The 24,965-nt window shown below is 47.2% G+C and overlaps 2 protein-coding genes across 4 annotated transcripts; one reads left to right on the plus strand and one right to left on the minus strand.

The window, feature by feature from the left end:
- Positions 1–101: 101 nt before the first annotated feature.
- NUDT2 (nudix hydrolase 2) lies at positions 102–7,074 on the plus strand. Of its 2 annotated transcripts, none has more exons than XM_083403252.1 (3): positions 102–232; positions 3,338–3,480; positions 5,457–7,074. In XM_083403252.1, exons 2-3 carry the CDS (start codon positions 3,345–3,347, stop codon positions 5,768–5,770), a joined length of 450 nt encoding a protein of 149 aa, XP_083259378.1. In that variant the 5' UTR covers positions 102–232; positions 3,338–3,344; the 3' UTR covers positions 5,771–7,074. The 2 variants fall into 2 exon arrangements, with proteins under 2 accessions (XP_083259378.1, XP_083259379.1); XM_083403253.1 differs by having other exon boundaries at positions 113–1,972; positions 2,339–3,480.
- On the minus strand, positions 7,071–21,637 carry LOC310659501 (uncharacterized protein). Of its 2 annotated transcripts, XM_083403151.1 has the most exons (6): positions 20,432–21,637; positions 15,384–15,857; positions 12,981–13,115; positions 10,890–10,946; positions 10,044–10,134; positions 7,071–8,689 (listed from the first exon to the last, which is right to left on the minus strand). In XM_083403151.1, exons 1-6 carry the CDS (start codon positions 20,484–20,486, stop codon positions 8,476–8,478), a joined length of 1,026 nt encoding a protein of 341 aa, XP_083259277.1. In that variant the 5' UTR covers positions 20,487–21,637; the 3' UTR covers positions 7,071–8,475. The 2 variants fall into 2 exon arrangements, with proteins under 2 accessions (XP_083259277.1, XP_083259278.1); XM_083403152.1 differs by lacking the exon at positions 10,890–10,946 and having other exon boundaries at positions 20,432–21,428.
- Between the last annotated feature and the right edge of the window lie 3,328 nt (positions 21,638–24,965).

The raw sequence follows: 24,965 nt of genomic DNA on the forward strand, positions 1-24,965 counted from the left end.
CGGGTTGTGATTGGGCTGAGGCCGGAGGTGACTGAAAGATTGGCAGGCCTGTTGCCCAATGGGGAAGCCCCTTTGAGTGCGCGCTCTGGTGAGGGAAATTTCCTTCCCATTCGGGCTGCCTCGAGGTGAGAGAAGCGGTCGCGGTTGGGGAAGTTGGAGAAGCTCCAGTCAGCGCTCGCTAGTCCGGCCTGGAAGAGGCCGTTCCCCTGAGCTGCTCCTTTTCCTGCTTCGCGTAATCAGAATATTCCTTCAATACCTTAAGAAATAATAATAACCTGATTTTTTAAGAATCAACCGTCCTAATAATTCTCCTCACAATCTGGTGAATTAATAGCAATAACTCATCAAAATCGCGTGCTTCATATCTCAGTAACAACAGCAGCACTGCATTCTCGTGTTTCATTAATTTGCAATTATTCACCTAAAAGTCTGTTATTTGCTCAATATCTTAATAATAATCCTGTAAGGAGATAATAGAAATCAGTGGGTTAAAGTTAGCCGAAAGTCCAGAGGTAGCATTATTATCAATTTACGATGGGGTGGAAGGTTCGCAGCCTATGAAGGACTTGCTCACAAATTTATTTCTAGCTAAGAAGAGGAAGGCGCAAGCAGAATATAAAATGGAAGAATGGTATAAAGAGGTGGGGGAGATAGCTATTAATGATAAATTAACATGTGTCATTAAGATAGGGAATATGCAGGGGAAATGATTTCCAGGAGATGTGGAAAGTGTTTGTAGAATTTGTACTGTTAAAACAAAAAGGGGTCAAACCATTGCAATTTTGGAAGGTTGGATAGTTACAATGGAATGGTTTTGGGGGGTGGGTTTGTACATTTTTATTCTTATTTATTTATGATTATCAGAATAATAATTATGGTGCTCTACATAATTTGTTTACTTAGCTAGTATTTCCTTCATGTCTTAATGACTGCTTTTTTTGCTCCACACAATTTAGTTATATACTCAAATAATAGCAATGCTATTGTTAATAATGACAGCAATGTTGTTAATTGATATCTTAATTATGGTAATATTGTTGATCGTAGAATTATAGGGTTGGAAGGGACCACAAGGCCCTGGTCTTGGGAATAGTAATCAGTGATATCAGAGGTAAATGAAAATGCAGACCAGTGAAAAGTCAGTAAACAAATTAACAGTGAATGTCCAAGGTTAATAGTGAAATTATAATCTCCTGTACTTCTCTGGTTTTCATTTCCTTTTGACCCCACTTTGTAATTGCACATACACAACCCTTCCAACAATGTAGGTATGAATGCCTTCAACTCAGTATAAGACTTCCTGGATCTGATTAAGTGATCTGTTTATGCCATGTTAAAAGTTATTAATGTCTTCAAAGTGTCGCAAGACTGATGTTCTGGCTGCAGCAGACTCGTTCGTCTACCCGTCTGATCTAAAATTGTTGAGTAATCATGATTTGCCATCATAGTTGTAATGCAGCTTGAGGTGGAAGCAGCATGTTTTGATTGCGACCAAGGCAATTTAAAGCAGCAAAATGAAGGAGAGGGACCTACTTAAAATACATAAAAATAAAGACTTTATCTTTCCATTAATACTGCGCCAGCCTGGTGCCCAGAGAATGGTGCATGATATGCTAACTCACATGCTTGTTAAGGATAATAACCTAAAAAACTTTAATTGCAACTGTAAGACTGCCAATCTTGTCTAACATCTTATTTGCAGTTGGTATCTGTTCGTTGTTACTAATGAAGCCCAATCTAAATAAGACTGAGGCACTGTAAGTGGGTGGTTCCCTAGATTGGATTGATGAGAAATGGCCTGCTCTTGAAGTAGTGGGTATGTAGCTTGGGGATGCTTCTGGATCCATTGCTGTCGCTTGAGGCTCAAGTGGCCTCAGTGGCAAGGAGTGCCTTCCATCAGCTTTGACTAGTAGCCCAGCTGTGCCCCTACATGGACAGGGACAGCCTGTTATTTTTGCTCTGGTAATCTCTAGTTTGCAAGGGACGCTTGTGGCGCTGTGGGTTAAACCACAGAGCCTAGGACTTGCCGATCAGAAGGTCAGCGGTTCGAATCCCCGCGACGGGGTGAGCTCCCGTTGCTCGGTCCCTGCTGCTGCCAACCTAGCAATTAGAAAGCACGTCAAAGTGCAAGTAGATAAATAGGTATTGCTCCAATGGGAAGGTAAACAGCGTTTCTGTGTGCTGCTCTGGTTCGCCAGAAGTAGCTTAGTCATTCTAGCCACATGACCTGGAAGTTGTACGCCGGCTCCCTCGGCCAGTAAAGTGAGACGAGCGCTGCAACCCCAGAGTCGGTCACGACTGGACCTAATGATCAGAGGTCCCTTTACCTAATCTCTAGTTTAGATTACTGCAGCGCGTTATAAGTGGGGCTGCCTCTGAAGATGGTTTGAAAATTTCAACTTATGCAGATTTTGGCAACCAGACTGTTCACTGGGACAAGATGGGGTTTTTTTGTAACGATCCTGGCTCGGCTGCACTAGCTACCAATTAGCTGGTTTTGACACAAAGTTCAGGATTGTCTCGAGGACCGCCTCTCCCCATATGAACTGACCCAGACCCTGTGATCATCATCTGAGGCACTTCTTTGTGTGCCTCCTCCAAGAGAGGTGGAGGATGGCAACACTAGACTGGGGCTTTTCTGCAGTGGCTCCCCATTTGTGGAATGCTTTCCCAAGATTATATGTCTTTAGGCTCCAAGCAAAAACATTTCTCTATAACCAGCCCTTTGGCTGATTAACATTCTATGACCTTTTAAATACGTTTGTGAGAGGAGTGTTATTGGTTTGTTTTTCTTTTATAATGTATTTTGTGTTCTCATTTTGTAATTTTATGTTGTGAACTGCCTCTGCTCTTTGGATGGTATGCACATTTAATAAATAAAAACCTTCCATGGAAAAATAAAGCACTGGAAGTGTTTCCACCCCAGTGGAATAAATTATATTGGATTTGTGGGGCACAACTGCCAACCCCAGTGTCCCTGAATATGCCAGATCCTCCTGCTCCAATCAGGGCATTTCTGCATTTGAGTAGGAAGTTCTTTAGGAGGATTGTTAGAAGAACTTAGAAGCCCCTGCCCCAAAATCAGGAACCCTGTGAAATTAGGAAGATTCTTAAGAACGATAAGCTAAACACTCAAAAGCAGACTTCCCCAACCTTGTGCCCTCCAGATGTTTTGGACAACAACTCCCATGGCTCATGGTCAGATATGGAGTTTCGCAGTGACCCACAGGTCTAGCCTCTCCAATTCCACCCAACCTTACTTTGTTTCACTGTAGGGCTATCCCCACCATGACTTTGCACTTACTAATACCTCTCATTTGTACTTTTTTCTGGATAGGACAATCATGTCATTGAGAGCATGTGGCTTGATTATCTTCAGGAAACTGCGTGAGACATCGTCTGCTTCTGCTGCTGGGAACAACATTGAGTACCTTCTCCTGCAGACATCCTATGGGTCTCATCACTGGACGCCTCCGAAAGGTGTGTCTTAAGTTTTTATGGTATCTAGCGACTTCAGAGAGATTCTGAACAGGGCTGTCCACTGATCAAGGAATTAAATCAGGCATTGGCAAACTCGGCCGCCCAGATGTTTTGGGATTACAACTCCCATGATCCCCAGCTAACAGGACCAGTGGTCAGAGATGATGGGAATTGTAGTCCCAAAACATCTGGAGGGCCGAGTTTGCCTATGCCTGAATTAAATCATCTGTATTTTAAGACAAGTGCATGTTTTTCTTCTATTTTGCAAGTGAATAATAATAATGTTGACATAGTGTGATACATGCCGTTCTGCTGTGACTTCAGAAGTCCTTTCCCCTTGACTCTTGAGTCTTCTTTGGACTGTTGCTTCCTGGAAACTGCTCTTGGAGTCGCTGTGTTACAGATAAGACTCCTTGGCTGGCTGTTTATGGTATTTCAGGACAGGAGCTCTGGCCTAGGCATTATTTATGTTGCCTTTGTTTTTCTTAGACCCCATGTGGCTTGCTGTGTTTATATTTCTGTCCGTAATATATCTGTGTGAAAGCAAAGGCTGACTTTTCTCAGGGAATGCTAAAGCTAGCTTGAAAACAGGCTATATTTATACCTGACTGAAAATGGGATCTTTGTGTTAGAAATAATGGTGTAGCTGGCAAGGATAGCTGCCTTCCCCAGATGTGCTTTTCCCCATGTTCAACTCACTTTTGGGGCCAGGCAATACTTAGTTTTCAAGATCACGATATATCACAAGCTAAACATCACGACACCCTGATATATAACAGTGTCTGAGATATGCATAGAGCTGTGCAGAGGCACTGGCTGACTTTACGGTTTTCCCCCATACAGTATTGTGATTTTTGCATAACAATCCCACACATTCATGATATATCGCTAGGTAAAAAGTTATGAAACCAATATCATGATACGGACTTCAAGCTGGTTTTGGCTATATCGATATATTGCCCAGCCCTACTCACTTTCCTCAAAATAACTTAAGTGTAGCATTTTCCTTAATTTTATGGCAGTGATACTCCTGTTTTTGCACTAGTGACCATTGCAAAAATTAAACTCTGGTGACTAATATGTAGCGCTTCAGATGTTGCCAAACTACAACTCTCATCTTTCCTGACTCTTAGTCATCCTGGCTGGGGCTTTTAGGAGTTGGAGTCCAAGATGGCTGCAGGTTGACCATCACTGCCTATCTATCTATCACAGATCTATCTATTTGTTAGTTGCTTTATCTTACTCACGGCAATTCAAAGTGACTTACAGCCAAACAAACAGACAAAACATCTCACGTAAATACATTAAAACTAAGAGGAAAAAGAAATATATTAAAAACATCTCGCCCACTTCTAAAAGGCCACAGCTTATGTGCTGCCAGTTAATGTTTCAGTGAATAAATGGCTTAGATCTGACACACCTTAAGTACTGTCTCTTTACTTGTGACCCATTAGGCCTTTGCTGCGTCAGTTGCAGACAGCAAGTGTGTAAAAAGGAAATAGTGGGCCTGCAGAAAGCCCCTGTTCATCCTAGCCTCAATCCCAGAATCTCCCATTTCAAAAAAGCATCAGGTGGCAAGTGCTGAGAAGGAGCCTAGAGAGCCATTTCTGACTGTCAGAGTAGAAAAGAATTGAGCTGGATTTGCAGATAGTCTGGTTTGGCGCAAGGCAGCTTCCTCTGTTTAGACTGGCCTTTGGTGCTCAGATTTAAATCTGGAAAGTGTTGATTTAGAATGGTTCTGCCTTGCTACCTGTCCAAAGCCCTGAGGATAAGGTGGTCTGTAAATATGTTGGAGACACATTCAATGCAGGCAGCTCTGCAGTAAAGCATGGTGATGTTTGGAGCCAACCACAAAAACACTTCCTTTTTCTGTGACAACATAAAAGTATTCTAGAACCAAGTGTCTGGAGGAGATAAAAAGCAGACCCTCTTGTTTCAGCTTTCCTGAAAATTCTGCTTTCCTTTCCTCGTGTCAGGGCACGTTGATCCTGGGGAAGATGACTTGCAGACCGCCCTCCGGGAGACGCAGGAAGAGGCTGGGCTGGACTCCACTCAGTTCACCATCATTGACGGGTTTAAAAAGGAGCTGAACTACACTGTCAACGGCAAAGCCAAAACCGTCATCTACTGGCTGGCTGAAATGAAGGACAACAACACGGAGGTCAAGCTCTCATCGGAGCACCAGGCCTTTTGCTGGCTGACCCTCAATGAGGCTTGCAGGCTTGCAGAGTTCAAGGACATGCAAGGCGCCTTTAGGGAAGCACACAACTTTCTCTGCTCCAAAGGCTGAATGCTCCAGGGGATGCAGGAATGGGGTTTTGTTTTTGTTTTTTTTAGCTGAAAGTTTAACTGACGATTCCATAAAAATAAAAGCAGAGAATACTAGGGGGGAAATGCAAAAATCTTAAAAGATGCACTTTAATTATGTCAAGCTACTTAAAGCATGGATGTTTCCATCCCCCCCAATTCTTAGAGAGGGATGTTTAGCGCGAGCAGAATTCAAAACAGCCTCTATAAGTTATATGCTGAGCCTTTATACTGCGCATTGACAATTGGCGAAACAGGGTCTGGATGCACCCTGCAGTTTGTGGCGCTCAGTGATGTTCATGGAGGAGAGTTTTATCAAGAACTGCTAGCCATGCTAACTAAGTGGCAGGTTCAGCGGCAGGCAGCAAATAGTAGAGACACACACACTTGTCGACATTGTGACTGCTTGTGAGCTTCCTAGAGGCATTTGTGTGTCATTGGAAACAGAATGCTGGTCTAGATGGACCTCTGGTCTGATCCAGCAAGGCAGTGTCTTATGCATTTGTATAAACTTGTAGCAGCAGCAGCAGCAGCAGGGACAAATTAGTCACATATGAGAAACCCACCCTCGCAGGCTGAAGTCCTGCAAGGGCCACAAGCAGTTTGCCCATATGTGAGATAGAGAGTTTTCACGTAGGCAAACCTAGCCATTTTCCTGACCCCAAAATCCTTGTTTAACGCCTTTGTGGGTTTTCATCGTTGCCTTTGAGCCAGGACTGGTATCGTGGCTGGAGTTTCAGGCTAGGGCCAGGGTTCAAATCGTCACTCAGGCATAAAGCTTGCTCGGTGTGATGCTGGGCCACTTGCTGCGTCTCAGCCTAACCTACCCCACAGGGATGTGGTGAGGCTAAAATGGGAAAGGAGAGAACCACGTACGCCACCTTGAGCTCCTTGGAGGGAAGAAGGCGGGATATAAAAATAATAAAATACGTGTCGACATGATCGCGCTGCTACACACACACCCCTTTCTGACAAAGCACAGAAGCTCAAGAGCTTGCTAACGTTCCTGTGTGTGGCACAGACGTCCTCTCTGCACCAATGCTGTCCCCAGTGCTACTGCAGTACTGCAATTTGGGCAGAATTCCATCCATTCATCCCACAGGTCAAGTCAGGTCTTGCCTGTAGGCCACTGGACTCCACTTAGTTTACAGCGAATTGAGGAAAATCCATGTCAGGAACAGGAAAGCCCTTGTACAGTGATCGCACAAAACTAGCGTGTCTCGTGATCAATTCTCTGTGTGTGGATGTGTGCTTTTTGTTTAAAAATAAATAAAGAATCCCCATTCAGGTTTAGTCCTTTATTTTGAGCCTGGTTTAAAACAAGCCGCTTGAATGAAGGCAGAGGGTGCCAGGCTGGAGTTAGTGACCTCCGGAACAATCAAGCTGGGAGCAGCAGCATGCTCCAGTTAATATCTGCCGAGAGTGATTGGAATGCGTGTCATGCACGGTAGAATTCAATTGCTTTTTTTTTTTTAAGGATGTAATTGTATCACTATGGTTTTAATACTGCATACTGCTTCCGGGAGCCACAGATTGCCTTTGAAAACCAGACATGAGTAAAGCAAGCTACAGAGTCCTTAAGAACAGCTCACTCTCCCCTGTGCATCCTCTTGCCCAAGGGGCTGCTCATCACTCAGCTTTCCCCCAAACCTCTTTTTTCTTGAGCAGCCTTCTCCAACTTGGTGCCCTCCCCTAGGTTTGGGGCACTATCTCCCAGCAGCCGTGGCCAATAGTGAGTGATAATGGGAGGTGTGGCCCGAAGCATCAGGAAGGCACTGGGTTAGAGAAGACCTGGAGAGTGAAAACCTTCCAGACAAGGAACTAACATCCCTGCATCATTCTGTAATGCCTGGTACGTCCTTATTAGAAGCTAAGCCTTAGCCAAGGAGATCGTATTTGTTAGCCTCCCAGAAAGCGCTGTGTTAGCTGAATGCAAAGTTCTATATACAGCTGCATTCTAATGCTCCTTCGCTGCTTGCAAACAAGCTGCTCGCCCGGGGTGAGCAAAGATTGCCCCAAGGTGACCTTGCACAAAAAGCTGGTTCTTGTTTGTTGCTGCTGTCCTCTTTTAGGTCCAGCATGGGCACAGGTATCCCAAGCCTTTTCTCCGGTGTTGTCTCAGGCTCGCCACACCCAGTGTGGACTGGAAAAAGCCCTTTGCAGTCAGACAGTAAGAAGCACAAGGACCTGAACTGTGATGTAAACGATCTCCATCGAGGTGGTCCTTTCAGAGGCTGATTTCATACTTGCATTTCTGAGGTTGACTGGTTCTAATGGGAGGACTGTACCACAGTAGCGTAAGATGGGAAGATGCCATCTTGACATACCTGCCAGCCACATGGGGGTGGCAGATATGCTTGACAACTAACCTGCCTGATCCAGAATTAGATTTCATGCAAATACATCTCCTGTGCGAGGACCGTACCATCTCAGAGCAGCAACCTAGCCTAGCCCCTCGGCCGTTTCTTAATTCAGGCAACGCCGGCTGCACATTTTGAGACAAAGCGAAGCTCTGTGTCTAGCTGCGTAGCTCTGCAGTGCAGATGTGATTGTTAAAAAAATTATCTTAAGTGACCTGCTGTCTTATCAGGACTGTTAGTCTAATGAAATTGGCTGCATGGATCTTGGTCAAACGAACCCTGCCAGAAACGCTTGCTTTGAGAGCAACAGAGTCAGCGCCCGTCACGTTCAGCATATTTGATAGTTCATGTTGTCGAAGAGCGGCGTGACTGTCCCATCTTTCCATTCGATCAAGATATCGCCATGCTTCAGCGAAGGAGTGGGGGACGCTGGGATGATCTGCCCCTTGGGGCTGGGGCTAGGCGCCTTAGGTAAGGGTGGCCGCTCCTTGTGAACCACGCGGCAGCTCTTCAAAGGAGACAGTTTCTGCTTCCGCTTCTTCCTAAAGCAGGAAGCAGCAGCAGGTTATGCTTTGAAATTACTGAGAGACCCAGAATGGTATTTGCACAGTACCTGTGAGGCCTATTAGGCAAGTGGCATCTTGAATATTCTGTGGGGCCAATTTAAGGCAGCCACGAAGTTGAACTGATGAATCAGTTTTGATCCATTTGAAATATAACAATAATTTAATTATTTGTACCCTGACCATCTGACTAGGTTTCCCCAAACCTGATTATCAGGGCAGCAGGCTTGGTTATTTTCAAGGCAAGTACTTGCTAAAAAATGAGAGCTCCTCTTAAAACTCTTACGAAATGCCAGTAGAGAAGTGTTCCCCCATGCAGTTACCACCAAACTCTCAGCTCTTTGCAACCTGGTGGTTTTGGTCACTGCATAATTTAAATTTTATTCTGTTTTATGAAATGCATACACCGCTCGGCTGTTTTTAAAAGAAAAGCCCTCACAGTAGTTTGCAAAAAAGGAAAGAAAATTATCAAGAAGAATGAATAACGATTTAAGACTGTCAAATTATTAAAAGAACAATAGTGTTAACTCGCATCTTACACGAGGATTCAGTTCAGGGGGTCCAAATGTAAATACAAAAATGTGTAGAGCTAAGAACCCTTGGAACTGCCCCCCCTGCAAGACTTTGGGGAGGCAGCTCGAGGGCTCTGGGGTGCTGCCAGGGCCCTCGTCCCACCTTCCAAAAGCTGGTTAAGCCCATGAGCACAGCTTTGTGCAGGTAAATGGAGAGTGGGTTTCCTCCACTCTCCAATTATTTATTCCCCCCTCCTGTGCAAAACTGTGATCATGCAAGGAAAACAGGTGAAAGACGTGAGTTACCTGTAGACTAAAAACATTAAAACTTGCATCAACTTTCTGGGTAGTTTTGTCTAAACCATGTTTTTAGCAGGTGCCGGAAAGAGTGCAGTGAAGGCGCCTGCCTGATACCAAGAGGCAAGGAGTTCCAAAGTCCAACACTAAGCAATCGAGTTCTTACAAGTATGGAACAGGTAATATGTGGCACGTGTAATAGTGCCAGTTCCGCAGATCAAAGTGGTCAAGCGGGCGCACCTAGAGCAAGGCGCTCTGGCTTGGTATTCCTATGGCGCTTTGGAGAGCTCAAGCACTCAACAGATAATGTCTTCTTGCAATCTGTGCAACAGCCATGGGGGGGGGGGGGTCAGTGTTATTTGCTCCCACATTGTAGCCTGAGGCCCCGGAGGGAGGAAGGGAACTTACACCAGAGGAGGCAGAATCTGAAGCCAGGGCCTTTGTGATCCAGAGGGGAGAAAGCGGAGCAAAACAGAGACTTTGCTGGCGAGACAGCAACACTGTGGGACGAATGGTCCTCTTACCTGTTGTACCGGATATTGAGAATGAGGATTGTCACTCCCAGGATAAAGGCCAGCGGGCTCAGGACAAGTATGACCGTCTTCCAGTTGGTCCCTGAAAGTGCATTGCACCCTGTATGTTTAATTACATCATTCCTGTGCTCTGCCTACATTTCCTGTATTACCATCTTAAGGCGGTTTCCTTGTACACCTGGGTGGGTGGGGAATATTTGGGGAAACGGCCTGCCTCTCCTTCGTTGGAGGTTCTTAAAAAGAGGTTGGATTAGCCATCTTTAGCTGTGATTCCTGCATTGCAGGGGGTTGGACTAGATGACCGCCGGGGTCCCTTCCAACAATTCTATGATTCTGTGAAATTGCAGCAGGGGTTGGGTAGCAGGGCTCCCAGATTGTTTCCCTTGCAAGCTGGATTGCTGGGATACGGGGAGGCGGGAGCAGAGAGTCAATGAATGGATGTGCATTACGGAGGAGAATGGGTGTATCTGAATGTGTGCGTAATAATAATAATAATAATAATAATAATAATAATAATAATTTATTATTTATACCCCGCCCATCTGGCTCCCTCTGGGAGACCCCACCCAAAACTGACGTACAGACCCCGGAAATTCAGCTATGAGGGCATGTGGCTCTTGCTGCTGAACTCACTTTGTATTTCAGGGTACAGTGTCTCTGTCCAGGGAGGCTCTACTAAGCTCCCTGTTGAGTTCAGTTAATCCTAGCGCCATCCAGGCCAGTGGCTAATACCACATTTTGTGTTTGTGAATTTAATATGGGCTTTTATTTATTTATTGTTTCAAAAGACTAGTAGCTACAGTGAATATTCCATTTTCCACTCGCTATCCATCATACCTGTAGATCGGGGAGCTGCGCCCTTCCTCTGATGTTTCTTATGAGGCATGTGCCTTTCTGGCAAGGAGAGAAAGAGGGAGAATGAAACTAAAGGATTCGGAGCAAGAAGAGAAAATCTCGCATTCTTCGCTCGCCTCCGCACTTTTGTTTCCAGGTCAGCTACACTCAGGATTTGTTGTCACTGCAGAGGTCAACCTCTGGGTGGGCTGCGGACCTGGCTTCTTCAGTGTGCTGCCAAAGGCATGCCCTCCTCCATAAAAAAATTAAAATATCCCTGCACATAGAAAAACAGTGTGTCAGGGAAAAGTGTCCCTGGCATGCTAGTCTTCTGTGTGCAGGGATTTTTGTTTTGTTGTTGTTTTGTATGGAGGAGTGTTCTCTCCTGTGGGATGCCACATGCAACTCACGGGGTGTAGATTGGCTATTTCAGCAAGAACAAGGCCAGGGAGCCCAGGCAGGTGCTGTGAGAAGGAGGGCAAGAAATCACACTAGGGTGGGCAGGACTCCTGCTGCTATAATAGTCTAACTGAAGGAGGTTCAACTTTAATCGGCCCTGCAGTGAAAATAACCTACAAAAATACATTATGTTAGGGGAAACTGCTTGCAGAAAGATGTACGTCACTCAGAACTGCCTACAAAAATGTGTTTGCTTGGAGACCTTTGCACTAAAACGCTGGTGAATTTTCACGAGGGTTTTTAAAATTGCAGTTTGCTCCAGAAATGGGGAGAACTGAAATTGAAATTGGAAAGATAAGAAACGGAGAGAAATGCAAAGGGCATATTGCTTGCAAATGGCAATAATGCAGTAACTCTGAAGAAGCGTTGCAGAGCAATGGAGAGAGTGAAATTATGTGTGGAGGGTCCAGTATACCTGTAAATCCACCACGAATGCACTATTGACGTGTTGGAGGTAAAGGTAAAGGGACCCCTGACCATTAGGTCCAGTCGTGGCCGACTCTGGGGTTGCGGCGCTCATCTCGCTTTATTGGCCGAGGGAGCTGCTACTTGCACTTTGACGTGCTTTCGAACTGCTAGGTTGGCAGGAGCTGGGACTGAGCAACGGAAGCTCACCCCGTTGCGGGGATTCGAACCGCCAACCTTCTGATTGGCAAGTCCTAGGTTCTGTGGTTTAACCCACAGCGCCACCCGCATCCCTACGTGTTGGAGGACGTCCCTGTAAAAACATGATAGTCTAGGGCAGCCTACAGAACCCTACATCCTGGTGAGCTAGGTTTTTCACAAGCAGGGTGATACTTACAATACAATTGCACCTTACATGCATGCAGCTTGCACGATTCCAACCATACGTGGGTGAAGGCAGGCACATGTTAAATCCAAGCAAGAAGGACAGCTTAATATCTCTTTTTCTGCCAGATTTTGTGCTGTGTACCTGAAGGAGCATCTCGACTCCCAGCATTTACTCTGGAGACTGAGGTCCAGCTCCGAGGCCCTTCTGGCAGTTCCCTCACTGCAAGCAGTGAAGTTAGAGAGAGCCAGGCAGAGGGCCTTCTCGGTGGTGGCGCCCACCTTGTGGATTGCCCTCCCGTCAGATGTCAAGGAGATGAACATTTGATAGACATCTGAAGGCAGCCCTGTATCGGGAAGCATTTAATGTGTGGTGTTCTGCTGTATTCTGTTGGAAGGCGCCCAGAATTAAAGCTTAAACATCTAATTCAGTGCTGGCCACTGGCTTGCATGGCTTTGAAAGGATTACACAAACCCATAGAAGAGCACGCGTCTATCCCTGACTATTAACTGTGGTCGCTAAATAGAACCTCCAGGTTCAGAGACAGTCTACCTCCGAATACCAGTTGCTGAGGAGAGCTGTTTCCTGCAAGCCCTGGAGGAGAGTCCCCTGAGCTCTGCTGGAAACGGGAAGCTCTGGCTTGCTTGGGACCATTTGCTTTATCCTGCATGGGTAGCTCAGCTGACTAGAGCATGGTGCTGATGCCAAGGTTGCAGGTTTGACAGCTGCATATTCCTGCATTGCAGAGGGTTGGACTAGATGATCCTCAGATTCCCTCCCAACTCTGCAATCCTACGGTCCTTTGTTCTTCAAGCTGAAGTCCCCACCCTGCTTGTCGTACTCACCGTCATCTGCTTCCAGCATGACATCTTCGTTCTTTGGAAGATTGCTGGTGATATTAGGTTCCTCAACGATGGCTGGAGATGTGGGTCTGGTGTCTATAAAGGAGGTGCCGATCTCTGACAATACAGTAGTTTTATCTGGAAGGTGGTGGGGGGGGAGAGGGATATGAGGGCAATCCATTTACAGTTATACCTCGGGTTACAGACGCTTCAGGTTGTGTTCTTTCGGGTTACGGACCGCCGAAACCTGGAATTACCAGAACAGGTTCCTTCCGGGTTTTGGCAGTCGCGCATGCATAGAAGCGGTAAATTGCACTTTGCGCATGCGCAGAACCGTCGAATCGCAACCTGTGTGTGCGCAGATCCGCCGCTGCGGGTTGCGAACGCTGTGGATAGCGAACGTGCATCCTGCATGGATCACGTTTGCAACCCGAGCGTCCACTGTATTAGGTGCAGCTGTCATATCACAAAACAATGAGCAAGCTTCCAACTCCTCCAGAGTTCTTTTTCAGGCCAGATAGGCAAAGCCAGGCGTGGAGGTTTCATGTGATATCCAAGGTTGTGCAAATGTGTCTCCCCTTTCTCTCCCCCCCCCCCATGTACAAAGGTAAAGGGACCCCTGACCATTAGGTCCAGTCGTGGCCGACTCTGGGATTGCGGCACTCATTTCACTTTGTTGGCCGAGGGAGCCGGCATACAGCTTCCGGGTCATGCGGCCAGCATGACTGAGCCGCTTCTGGTGAACGAGAGCAGTACACGGAAATGCTGTTTACCTTCCCACCAGAGCGGTACCTATTTATCTACATGCACTTTGACGTGCTTTCGAACTGCTAGGTTGGCAGGAGCAGGGACCGAGAAACGGGAGCTCACCCCGTCGTGGGGATTCGAACTGCCGACCATCTGATCAGCAAGTCCTAGGCTCTGTGGTTTAACCCACAGCGCTACCCGCATCCCTCTCTTTCGTCTCCCCCCCATGTAGCCCCCCTCAAATCTGCTCCAGGGGGTCCCCAAACCTCTGGAGCAAATTTGGTGGGTTTGCTGGCATTGGCGAGAGAGGAGGGTAATTTCATCCTCCTGTGAGGATTCTAACTGTGGAAATTAAATTACCTAATTAACTAAGTAAGTAATAATCATTGCTATCAAGCCACCTGCTTTAGAGATAAACAAATTTGTCTTTGACTTTGTCAAATCCTGCCTTCTGATGTTCATATGTGTTCTTCTACATGAAGCCTCTGGGAGAGATCATCAGGGGGTTTGGGCTGGGTGTACATCAATATGCGGAAGATACCCAGCTCTACCTCTCTTTTAAATCAGAACCAGTGAAGGCAGTGAAGGTCCTGTGTGAGTGTCTGGAGGCGGTTGGAGGATGGATGGCAGCTAACAGATTGAGGTTGAATCCTGACAAGACAGAAGTACTGTTTATGGGGGACAGGGAGCAGGCAAGTGTGGGAGACTCCCTGGTCCTTAATGGGGTAACTGTGTCTCTGAAGGACCAGGTGTGCAGCCTGCGAGTCATTTTGGACTGACAGCTGTCCATGGAGGTGCAGGTCAATTCTGTGTCCAGGGCAGCTGTCTACCAGCTCCATATAGTACGTGGCTGAGACCCTATCTGCCCATGGACTGTCTTGTCAGAGTGGTGCATACTTTGGTTATCTCCCACTTGGACTACTGCAATGCGCTCTACATGGGGCTGCCTTTGAAGGTGACCCAGAAACTACAACTAATCCAAAATGTGGCAGCTAGACTGGTGACTGGGAGCGGCCACTGAGACCACATAACACTGGCCCTGAAAGACCTACATTGGCTCCCAGGACATTTCCAAGCACAACGCAAAGTGTTGGTGCTGACCTTTAAAGTCCCAAACAGCCTTGGCCCAACAGACCTGAAGAAGCGTCTCCACCTTCATCATTCAGCGCAGACACTGAAGTCCCGCTCCGTTGGCCTTCTGGCGGTCCCCTCACTGCGAGAAGCGAAGTTACAGGGAACCAGGCAGAGGGCCTTCTCGGTAGTGGCACCCACCCTGTGGAACACCCTCCCTTCAGATGTCAAGGAAATAAACAACTAACGGACTTTTAGAAGGCATTCGAAGGCAGCCCTGTTTAGGAAGCTTTTAATGTTTGATGAACCATTGTATTTTAATATTCTGCTGGAAGCTGCCCAGAGTGGCTGGGGAAACCCAGCCAGATGGGCGGGGTATAAATAAATTATTATTATTATTATTATTATTATTATTATTATTATTATTCCTCACGATGCAGCTTCCCAGCTCATGCATTGCTGGGTTTAGCTAGCTGCAGCAATGCAGCGCCGGTTCTAAGCGCAATAACCACATTGAGTGGTGAGGGGGAGAGAGCTCCTGGTTTCGGATGGGAGCGGTTTTCTGCAAGCGAATCCCTCTTGCCTTACCTTCAGGGACCCACACCTGGGGGTCTACAAATTCCTCCACCGGGACGCTGAGCACAGGGGCCGCTGCCAGGTCTGCAGCGCAGACGATCTCCTCCGTCTCCGTCTTCCACCTGCTGAACTTGTCCTTCTCTCGGGCCAGGAAGGCCTTGTGTCCCTCCTGCTTGGTGCTGAGGTGAAGCCCCAGGCCTTGCAAAGTGAGGTGGCCTTTCCTGCTGCAAACCCAGGCTTGGCGCGCCCTGTCTCCTCCGCAGGACTCCAGCTGAGCGGGTGCAAATGCCTGCGCCTCGGGGACCGTCAGGCACAGCCCGGTCTTCCAGTGGACGATGGCCCGGGTGGCGGCATCCCAGGTCCAGTGATATTGCGCAGACTGGGGCTTGCAGTCGGCCAGGGCAACCCTTCCGACTTCGTGGGACGAAGCGTGGATGCACTTTTGCAAACGGGCGTTCCTGATGAGGAAGCCATCACCTCCCGGCACTGGGGAAGAATACGATACGATACAATCATCTTTACTGTAATTGTCCCATACAGAACAACAAAATTGAAAAAATCTACATCAGACATTCAAAACCCCACAAGCTGGCAATCCAAGCCTGGTTAGCCCCCTAAAAAGTCTGACAACCCATAATTGAATACAATATACTCACATAAAGAGGTAAAGGGACCCCTGACCATTAGGTCCAGTCGTGACCGACTCTGGGGTTGCGGCGCTCATCTCGCTTTATTGGCCAAGGGAGCCGGTGTACAGCTTCTGGATCATGTGGCCAGCACGACTAAGCCGCTTCTGGCGAACCAGAGCAGCGCACGGAAACGCCCATTTACCTTCCTGCCGGAGCGGTACCTATTTATCTACTTGCACTTTGACGTGCTTTCGAACTGCTAGGTTGGCAGGAGCAGGGACCGAGCAACGGGAGCTCACCTCGCCGCGGGGATTCGAACTGCCGACCTTCTGATCGGCAAGCCCTAGGTTCTGTGGTTTAACCCACAGCGCCACCCATGTCCAAAGACTACCTTACACTGCGTTTAAAACCAAAATTGCATTTGGATAAAAACTGTTTCTCAGGTGGCTAGTCCTAGTCTTAATAACCCTGTACCTTCTTCCAGAATGCAGAAGCTGAAAGAGATCATTTCCGGGGTGCGCACTATCCTGCGCTATCTCTGCATCTTTCTTATGGCACCTGGAAGCGTAGATTTGATCCAAGGTGGGAAGAGTGCACCCAATTATTCTCTCCGCAGTCTTTACAACCCTGGTCAGCATTGTTTTTCCCCTGACCGTGCAGCTCCCAAACGACACACACAGACCATAAGTTAATACACTCTCCACAGTACAATGGTAAAGTGCCATCAACAGGTCCTTTGAGAGATTATTTTTCCGGAGGATTCTCAGAAAATATAACCTTTGCTGTGCTCTCTTCATCAGGTCTTTGCTGTTTTCTCCCCAGGTTAGGTCATCTCTCAACTCCATTCTCCGAAATCGAAAAACCGAGACCTGTTCCACACTCTTCTCCTCAATAATGAGTGCCTGAATATTCAATTTACATTTCCTAAAGTCCACAATAATCTCTTTTGTTTTCTTTAAGTTATGGAGTAAGTTGTTTTTCCTGCACCACTCCCCCAACTGCTCAGCTTCCTTCCTATAGGCCTCCTCCCCATCTCCAGCTGTGATTAAACCAACCACCTTTGTATCACCTGCAAACTTAATGATCTTATTACTGGGGTATTTGAGGGCACAGTCAGCTGTATAGAGCGTATATAAAAGCGGGCTCAACACGCACCCCTGCGGCGTCCCCCTATTCATGATGAGATCCGCAGAGACGTGGGAACCCATCCTGACCCATTGGGAACGGTTTGATAGAAAATCTAATATCCACCTGCGCAAACACGGTGGAAGTCCCAGGTCTAATAGTTTGGGCACCAATCTATGCGGAATAATAGTATTAAATGCAGAACTAAAGTCTACAAATCACAATCTCGCAAAGTTCCCTTGCTTCTCCAAATGAGTAAGGACAGCATGTAAAATCATAGAATCATTGAGTTGGAAGGGACACTCAAAGGTCATCCAGCCGAACCTCCTGCAATGCAGGAATCTCAACTAAAGCATCCATGACAGATGGCCCCCCAACCTCTGCTTAAAAACTTCCAGCGAAGCGAGAGTCCCGAGGGAGCCCGTTCCAAGCAACTGCATTGCATTTATACGCATTGCCACAGAATCAGAGGATTGGAAGGGGTTCCCCAGGGGTCATCTAGTCCAACCCCTGCCATGCGAGTCTGCTCTATGTATTGGACTACAACTCCCATCAGCACAGCCGTGTTTGTTGGGGCTGATGGGAGTTGTACTCCAAAGCATCCGGAGGGCACCAGGTTGGGAAAGGCAGTGTTTCTCAAACTTGGGTCATCGTCCCCAGGTGTTGTTGGACTACAACTCCCAACTCCCTGTGCTAGCTAGGGATGATGGGAGTTGTAGTCCAACAACAGCTGGGGACCCAAGTTTGAGAAACCCTGTAGGCATATTGCATCAGTTGGAAGGGGATATTATTTGGCACAGCATCTTAGAAAGCAGAGACATCACCTTGCCAACAAAGGTTTGTATAGTTAAAGCTATGGTTTTCCCAGTAGTGATGTATGGAAGTGAGAGCTGGACCATAAAGAAGGCTGATTGCCGAAGAATTGATGCTTTTGAATTATGGTGCTGGAGGAGACTCTTGAGAGTCCCATGGACTGCAAGAAGATCAAACCTCTCCATTCTGAAGGAAATCAGCCCTGAGTGCTCACTGGAAGGACAGATCCTGAAGCTGAGGCTCCAGTACTTTGGCCACCTCATGAGAAGAGATGACTCCCTGGAAAATACCCTGATGTTGGGAAAGATGGAGGGCACAAGGAGAAGGGGACAACAGAGGACAAGATGGTGTTCTCGAAGCTACCAGCATGAGTCTGACCAAACTGCGGGAGGCAGTAGAAGATAGGAGGGCCTGGCGTGCTCTGGTCCAGGGGGTCATGAAGAGTTGGACACGACTAAATGACAACAAATTATTTGGCACCTTGCCCGCTACCTCCAGGGGGGCACCCAGTGGGGGCAGGGCTGGGGTGGGGAGAAGTTTGCTACAGAGCAAACAGCAAGCCCTGCAGAATTTCCTGTCCTTTGCAAGAACAATCCCTTATGTGGAGGTACCAGGGAAGGCCAAAACAACGGATCTGCACTCTAAACAGAAATCCAGGTTGGGGAACAGCACACAATAGATTAAAGGATTGCTTTCTTAAAGGAAATCTGATGCGCCTGATATGCATTCCTCCCAGTTTTGGGATTTAGAAGGAAAAGAGGAGATTTTTTTTGCTGAGGGTTGACTGAGGTGATGTCTCAACCAGCCACTAAAAACAGAAGAAGACCAGGCAGAGAAAGTGGTCCCATTTCATCTTCTAAAAATGTTTCCATACATTGGTGCCAGGAGCCTCTCCTGTTGGCCATCCTGTGAGGGCATGTCTAAAGCAGCCTTCCCCAAGCTTGTGCCCTCCAGATGTTTGGAATACACCTCCCCTCAGCCCCAGCCATCAGCAGAGTTGTGGTCCAAAACAACTGGAAGATGCCAGGTCTGGGAAGGTTGGCCTTAGGGATGTACAGCTGCTGATAGACAGCCCTGATAGCCCTGATTGCTGGCTAATATTTTGCTAATATTTCCTTTCTGAAGTATGTGCTTGCTAAAACAAGGGAAAGTAACCAAATGTAAGGCCAAACTGTTTGATGAGATTTGGGAGCAGCAGGGGCATTAGTATAAAACTGGTTGCCTTGATGACACATTCACAAGAAATATTGCACAAGGAAATGAGATCCATCAGTGAGGTGTATGATAGGAAAGTTGAGATCAGATACCACTGGGATGGTATACTATTGAAACATTGGAAGAAAATGAACATCTGCATTATCTAGCATGAAGAGATAACACAATATATATATATATGGTATATTTGTTTATAAATATACCATATATATGGTATATTTGTTTATGAGTGTGTTTTGTATGTTCTTAAATTAATTTTTGAATGATGATTGAACAGAACAAAATAAATAAATACATAAATTGCAGAAAAAGAGGGAGGATACTCCAGAAACATTTGAAGGGCTCCATCCATTGCAGATTCTGCTACATATTACGCCAACTTGGTATGCTCCAGATGTTTTGGATGACAACTTTCTCCAGCACCTTGTAGTTCAAAACATCTGGAGAACAGACTGCATTGCTGACCACTGTGCAGGATTGAAGCTGACACTAAGAATAAGCCAGCGCTCTACTTGCCACCCAGAAAGCACCCAACATTTGTGCGATCCTTAAAACAGTTAAATATCCCAGATTCCCCCTTCCAAATTAGTAGAGCTAAAATATGCGTTGGAGACAACCCAAAATATGAGTGGTTATTTATTATTTTATCACCTTCCTGCAAGGTCCTTGAGACTGAACACAGTGTGATATCCCACTTTGTCCTCACAACTTTCTTTTGAGGTAGGCTCATAGCTGTCAACGTTTCCCTTTTTTAAGGGGAAATTCCCTTATTCTGAATAGGATTCCTTGCAAGAAAAGGGAAAAGTTGACAGCTATGAGTAGGCTACACTGAGAGCTTGTGATTTCCCTAAGGCCACCCAGTGTTTCATGGAGGCTGAACTCACACAGATTTTAGGTGAACACTCCCTGGTCCAACTGCAACCCTCTATTGATTTTGTTGCGCAGGATCTCAAAAATTTAGGATGTGCGGTTTGCATATTCATGACTTGCATAACAACATTTGTAGGTCCCAGAATTCCTAGAACAGTTTTGTTGCTCCTTTTCAAATAGCCTTCAATGGTCACCTAGCTGCACACAAACAGAGAAGGGTACATAAAAAAAACACCCACCTCTCGTTGCCAGGAGAATCCGTTTCACAATCAAAACAAGCACAGATTAGCCAGCAAAGGCGAACTGAAACACTGTCCATGCAGGGGAAGTATTTGTATGTAAAAGTAATAATCTTACGGACAAGGAGAAAAAAGGGGTGCAAAGAAGGAGCAGCGAAAGCAAACTTACCCTGCAGCCAAGGAAGGAAGAAAGTCCAACTCAAGCTCAGCTTGAAAAGCTTCATTGTCTCCCAGGCGAAAGAAACTGAGGGGGGTTATAGATGGGGAGAAGAGCCTTTGCAAAGGGCAAAGTGAACTGCGAAGTTGCTTTGCCTGCCTTTCATCCAAAGGGAGGAACAGGATGCGACAAAAGACGAAGATACAATTTAAGGCAGCAAGTTCTGTCTCTCCTGGCCAGCACCCTTTAGCACCCAAGATAGCAGCAGGGTTTTGATCCCAGGGGAAGTGCTGCGAGAAAGCCCATGTCCCAGGAATATCACATCCTGGCTTTCCCAGCAAAAATTGCAAAAAGTGCTGGCTAGCTCCTGCTGATGGAAAAGAAGGGAAACTTTTGAGAAGCGCAGAGTTCTTCTTCTTCAGGCAGGGTGATGGTGGGTTTGGGGAAGAAGACCACCTTCCCGCCCGGGTGGCGAGTGGCGCCCTAAAAGGATATAAAAAACTATAGCGCAGTAATTGCAGCAGCAACGTGGGGAGTGGGAAGGGAGAAGCAACAGAGCTGCTGGGCTCCGTTCTTTACAAGTTGTGATTCCTGAATAGGGACAGAGAATTCTAAAGAACTCGAGCTGTTGCTGGTGAGGTCGCTGCTGGGAACTGGAGGGGAGCCAGAACAGACACTTCAGCCCACAAAGGCAAAGGGGAGGCCCCTGGGCTCCCAGATTAGGACGTTCCCTTTTGCTGCGGATCCTCTTTTCACACTTAGAAAGCCTGTGGCGTTTGCACGAGAACTTACGAAGCTGCTCGTATTGAAGTGTGGTGTGCTGGTCCCGGGGGGAGGTTACCGTGAGGTGTGGTCAGAGTCCGGTCCTGGGTCGAGGGTCTGGAGACTGTCCACAAAGGGTGAAGCGGGGTCCAAAGCAAGAAGCCGGGCGTGGTCGGGAACTCCGGAAGAGCAGGTCTGGGTGCTGGCAGAAACAGGTTTCCAGTGATGTTGCTCCCGCAACCTGGGACTGGGCTGACTGACCTTTATCTCCTCTGGGGCCTAGGGTGGTCCCGGCCCACAGGTGACTCGCCTCTCCTGGCCTGGAGGTGATCACTCCTCCTGTGAGAACTTAGGTCCCTCCGCCTCTCTGCCCTGAGCCTCTGCAGCTCAGGAGAGGCTGGAGGGTTACTGGACCCAGAGGCAACCTCACTTTCCCCTGACAGGGCTGGGAGAGGAGCACCTGCAGGCAACAGGTCCTCAATCACCCCCGAAGCCAGAGTGGATTCATCTGGTGTCTGCTCCTGAGGATCCGGCACAGGTGTAGGCCCTTCAGATTCAAGGCCCTGCCCCAGCTCAGCCGGCCATGGAGGCGGGGACTCCTGGGCAGGCTGGGATTCCTCCGGTTCAGCCTCTGAATCAGATTCCCAGGCCATCACACGTGGGTTCCCACGAGGCAAGACACAGTGATAACAGCAAGAACCTTTATTGAACTACAGTGGTACTTCTGGATGCGAACGGGATCCTTTCCGGAGCCCCGTTCGCATCCAGAAGCAAACGCAACCCGAGTCCGCGTGTCTGTGCATGCGTGGGTCGCGATTCACCGCTTCTGTGCATACGCGTGATGTCATTTTGACCGTCTGTGCATGCGCGAGTGGCAAAACCCGGAAGTAACGCACTCCGTTACTTCCGGGTCGCCGCAGCGTGCAACCCGAAAATACTTATCCCGAAGCTACTTCAGCCTGAGGTATGACTGTACATAACTGGGAAAACAGGGGCAAAGCAACTGCTTATATACATTTCTGAAAGCCTGGGCCACTCCCACTCCCAACATGATTGGCTGTCTAAACTTCCAAGCTGCGAATCACTACTCACGAGTTCAAGGGCCAATGGCAGAGGCCGAAATCCTGAACTGTTCTGTGATTTGACACCCTGTATCAAATCAGAACAGAGGAGCTCCAGACTCAAGCTCGGGCAAACAGAGACCACTGAATACATAACATGTATGCCAGGGGCCCATCCAGTCTGGTCCTTAGGGCCATCACTTAGCGGTAGAGAGACCTGCTTTGCTGCAGAAGATCCCGGGATCAATCCTTGGTGGCAGGGCTGGGAAGTTCACCCTGCCTGAAACCCCTGCTGCCGGCCAGTGTAGACAATACTGAGCAAGATGGCTTCCTCCCCATGTTCCTGTTGGAATCACACCTGCATTCAGAATAATGAGGACTAGAATCTTAGCTCATTTTTAAAGGAAAGGGCCATAGTGCAGGGGAAGAGCATAGCACAAATATGTACACACTTTCCACTTACAAATGCCTTTTCATGTGTATCTTTTGGTTCGCAAAACTCTGAGAAGTGCCACACTTAAAGTTTGCATGTTGCACATTAAACCTCGAACCGAATATATCCTCCATCGCTAGCTGCAGCTGTAGGAAAATAGGAAATATACTGAGAAACTCTTCCCCCAATGCAAAATTGAGACTTTTGAAAGATCCTTTGCTTTATTCCTCAGCGTCCTCGTATTGATCTCCCCGCACCTGCCTTTGGCTAGCTGTGCTCTTTTTGCTGCAGAATGAAAGACGTTCTTTCCATTTATTAACCTTTTATATTAATATTCTGGTGGTGAATAGTGTAAATTAGATCAGAGCTGTGGCATCATGAGACCACAAGTGGGGATTCCAGGAGGAAACTTTGGGTGCCTCAAAACAGGCCATTATCATGAAATCTGCCCTCCCCATGCATGCAAGGTTTTGGGTTTTTTCCCCCAGCTTTCACATACTATTATTGTCATCAGGAATGTATTTTTACCTCCCTCACTTAATCTAGATTAAGTGTAGAAATCCAGTAAGTTAAAAAAAAAACAACTGTGTTGCCAACAACCCATTTGCAATATCTCAGCAACCTGCTTCCAGCAAGTATTCAACATCTGTCTGGAAGCATCCTTTATCGAGAAAGATGTTTATATGCTCCTCAAACTTCTCCAGACCATTTTTCCCCTCTGCAGTTTTTATTAAAAAAGGTAAAGGTACCCCTGCCCGTACGGGCCAGTCTTGACAGACTCTAGGGTTGTGCGCCCATCTCACTCAAAGAGGCCGGGGGCCAGCGCTGTCCGGAGACACTTCCGGGTCACGTGGCCAGCGTGACATCGCTGCTCTGGCGAGCCAGAGCTGCACACGGAAACGCCGTTTACCTTCCCGCTAGTAAGCGGTCCCTATTTATCTAGTTGCACCCAGGGGTGCTTTCGAACTGCTAGGTTGGCAGGCGCTGGGACCGAACAGCGGGAGCGCACCCCGCCGCGGGGATTCGAACCGCCGACCTTTCGATCGGCAAGCCCTAGGCACTGAGGCTTTAACCCACAGCGCCACCCGCGTCCCCTCGCAGTTTTTATTGGGAACCATCAAAATGCCTCTCTGAATAAAGAGTTTCCTCGAAATTCAGTGGGAGCCACAGACACTTGCAAACATGTCCTTTGCCGGGGGGGGGGGCAGGGGCAGGATGCAGCGTCATTTTCTGCAGCCGGCGTTCCTTCTCTCTTTTGTAGCAAAATTCCAGAAAGAAGGGCAAGAATATACCCCAGAAGTTTAAAAAGCACAAGGGGGGGGGGGGAGGAATCATCCTTCTCACAGGGGCAAATTAATTTGTACAGTGGTACCTTGGTTCTCGTGGGACGCAGGTGGCGCTGTGGTCTAAACCACAGAGCCTAGGACTTGCCGATCAGAAGGTCGGCAGTTCAGGGAAATTTTGCAGGAGGAGATGGATTTCCACCCGGCTGCTCCAACTGTCAAGTCAGAGCCTACTTTGCAACACAGAATTTGCAGAAGGGTTTCAGCCTTTTATTCCCCTTGCAGAAAATTTAGATTGAAATGCACGGAGCTTGATAAACTTTCATCTTGTACATCAAGAGTTTCCTCTCTTGTTTTTGCCTTGGTGGCTTCATGCAGCCTTCACTCCCTTAATCTAAATTGCTTTCCCTCCATTGCCACCTTCAGGAGCCAAGTTCAATTGCAGCCGGAAAACTTCAGAAACTTTTGTGACCGGGTGGTACAGTTTGTGCTCTGATTGTTATCCAAGGGCCCCTTCAGCCAATCTATTAATTGAGCATTCATCTCAATTTGCTTGCACAAAGTATACATGGAGGTTAGATTATATCTGGTCTTTATTTAGAGTTCATTCTTATTTGTTTTCAGGTCGGCGAGCATCCTTTCTGCATTCACCCTGATTTGCTTGTGGGGAGTTTACCAGACTTTTTGCAGCTTGGAAATTGACACGGTAATGCACTGAGAAATGTAAAATGCACAAATGACTAACAGGAAGGCATGTAACCACTATGCAAGTAAATTAGGATGAAGGCTCATTAGCAAAGCTGTCAACATTTCCCTTTTTAAAAGGGAAATTCCCTTATTCCGAATAGGATTCCTCACAAGAAAAGGGAAAAGTTGACAGCTATGCTCATTAGGGTGAATGTTCAACCTAGGAGCCTCAAAAGTCTGCTTTTTAAAAATAAAAAAGTGGATTTGTTGTGCTAGGGCAATAGAGCATTTTAGCATAGAATAATAGACTAGATTAATTG

Source organism: Podarcis tiliguerta (genome assembly GCF_965153285.1).
Source record: "Podarcis tiliguerta genome assembly, chromosome: 11".
NCBI lineage: Eukaryota > Metazoa > Chordata > Lepidosauria > Squamata > Lacertidae > Podarcis > Podarcis tiliguerta.

Excerpts from the sequence above, each read along its gene's own strand:
- NUDT2 (XM_083403252.1), top strand. The coding sequence starts at position 3,345 with ATGTCATTGAGAGCATGTGGCTTGATTATCTTCAGGAAACTGCGTGAG. Across the intron at positions 3,481-5,456 it reads TCACTGGACGCCTCCGAAAG|GGCACGTTGATCCTGGGGAA; the intron begins GTGTGTCTTAAG and ends TCCTCGTGTCAG.
- LOC310659501 (XM_083403151.1), bottom strand. The coding sequence starts at position 20,486 with ATGAAGCTTTTCAAGCTGAGCTTGAGTTGGACTTTCTTCCTTCCTTGG. Across the intron at positions 15,858-20,431 it reads CTTCCTTCCTTGGCTGCAGG|TGCCGGGAGGTGATGGCTTC; the intron begins GTAAGTTTGCTT and ends ATTCTTCCCCAG. Across the intron at positions 8,690-10,043 it reads CTCAATATCCGGTACAACAG|GAAGAAGCGGAAGCAGAAAC; the intron begins GTAAGAGGACCA and ends TTCCTGCTTTAG.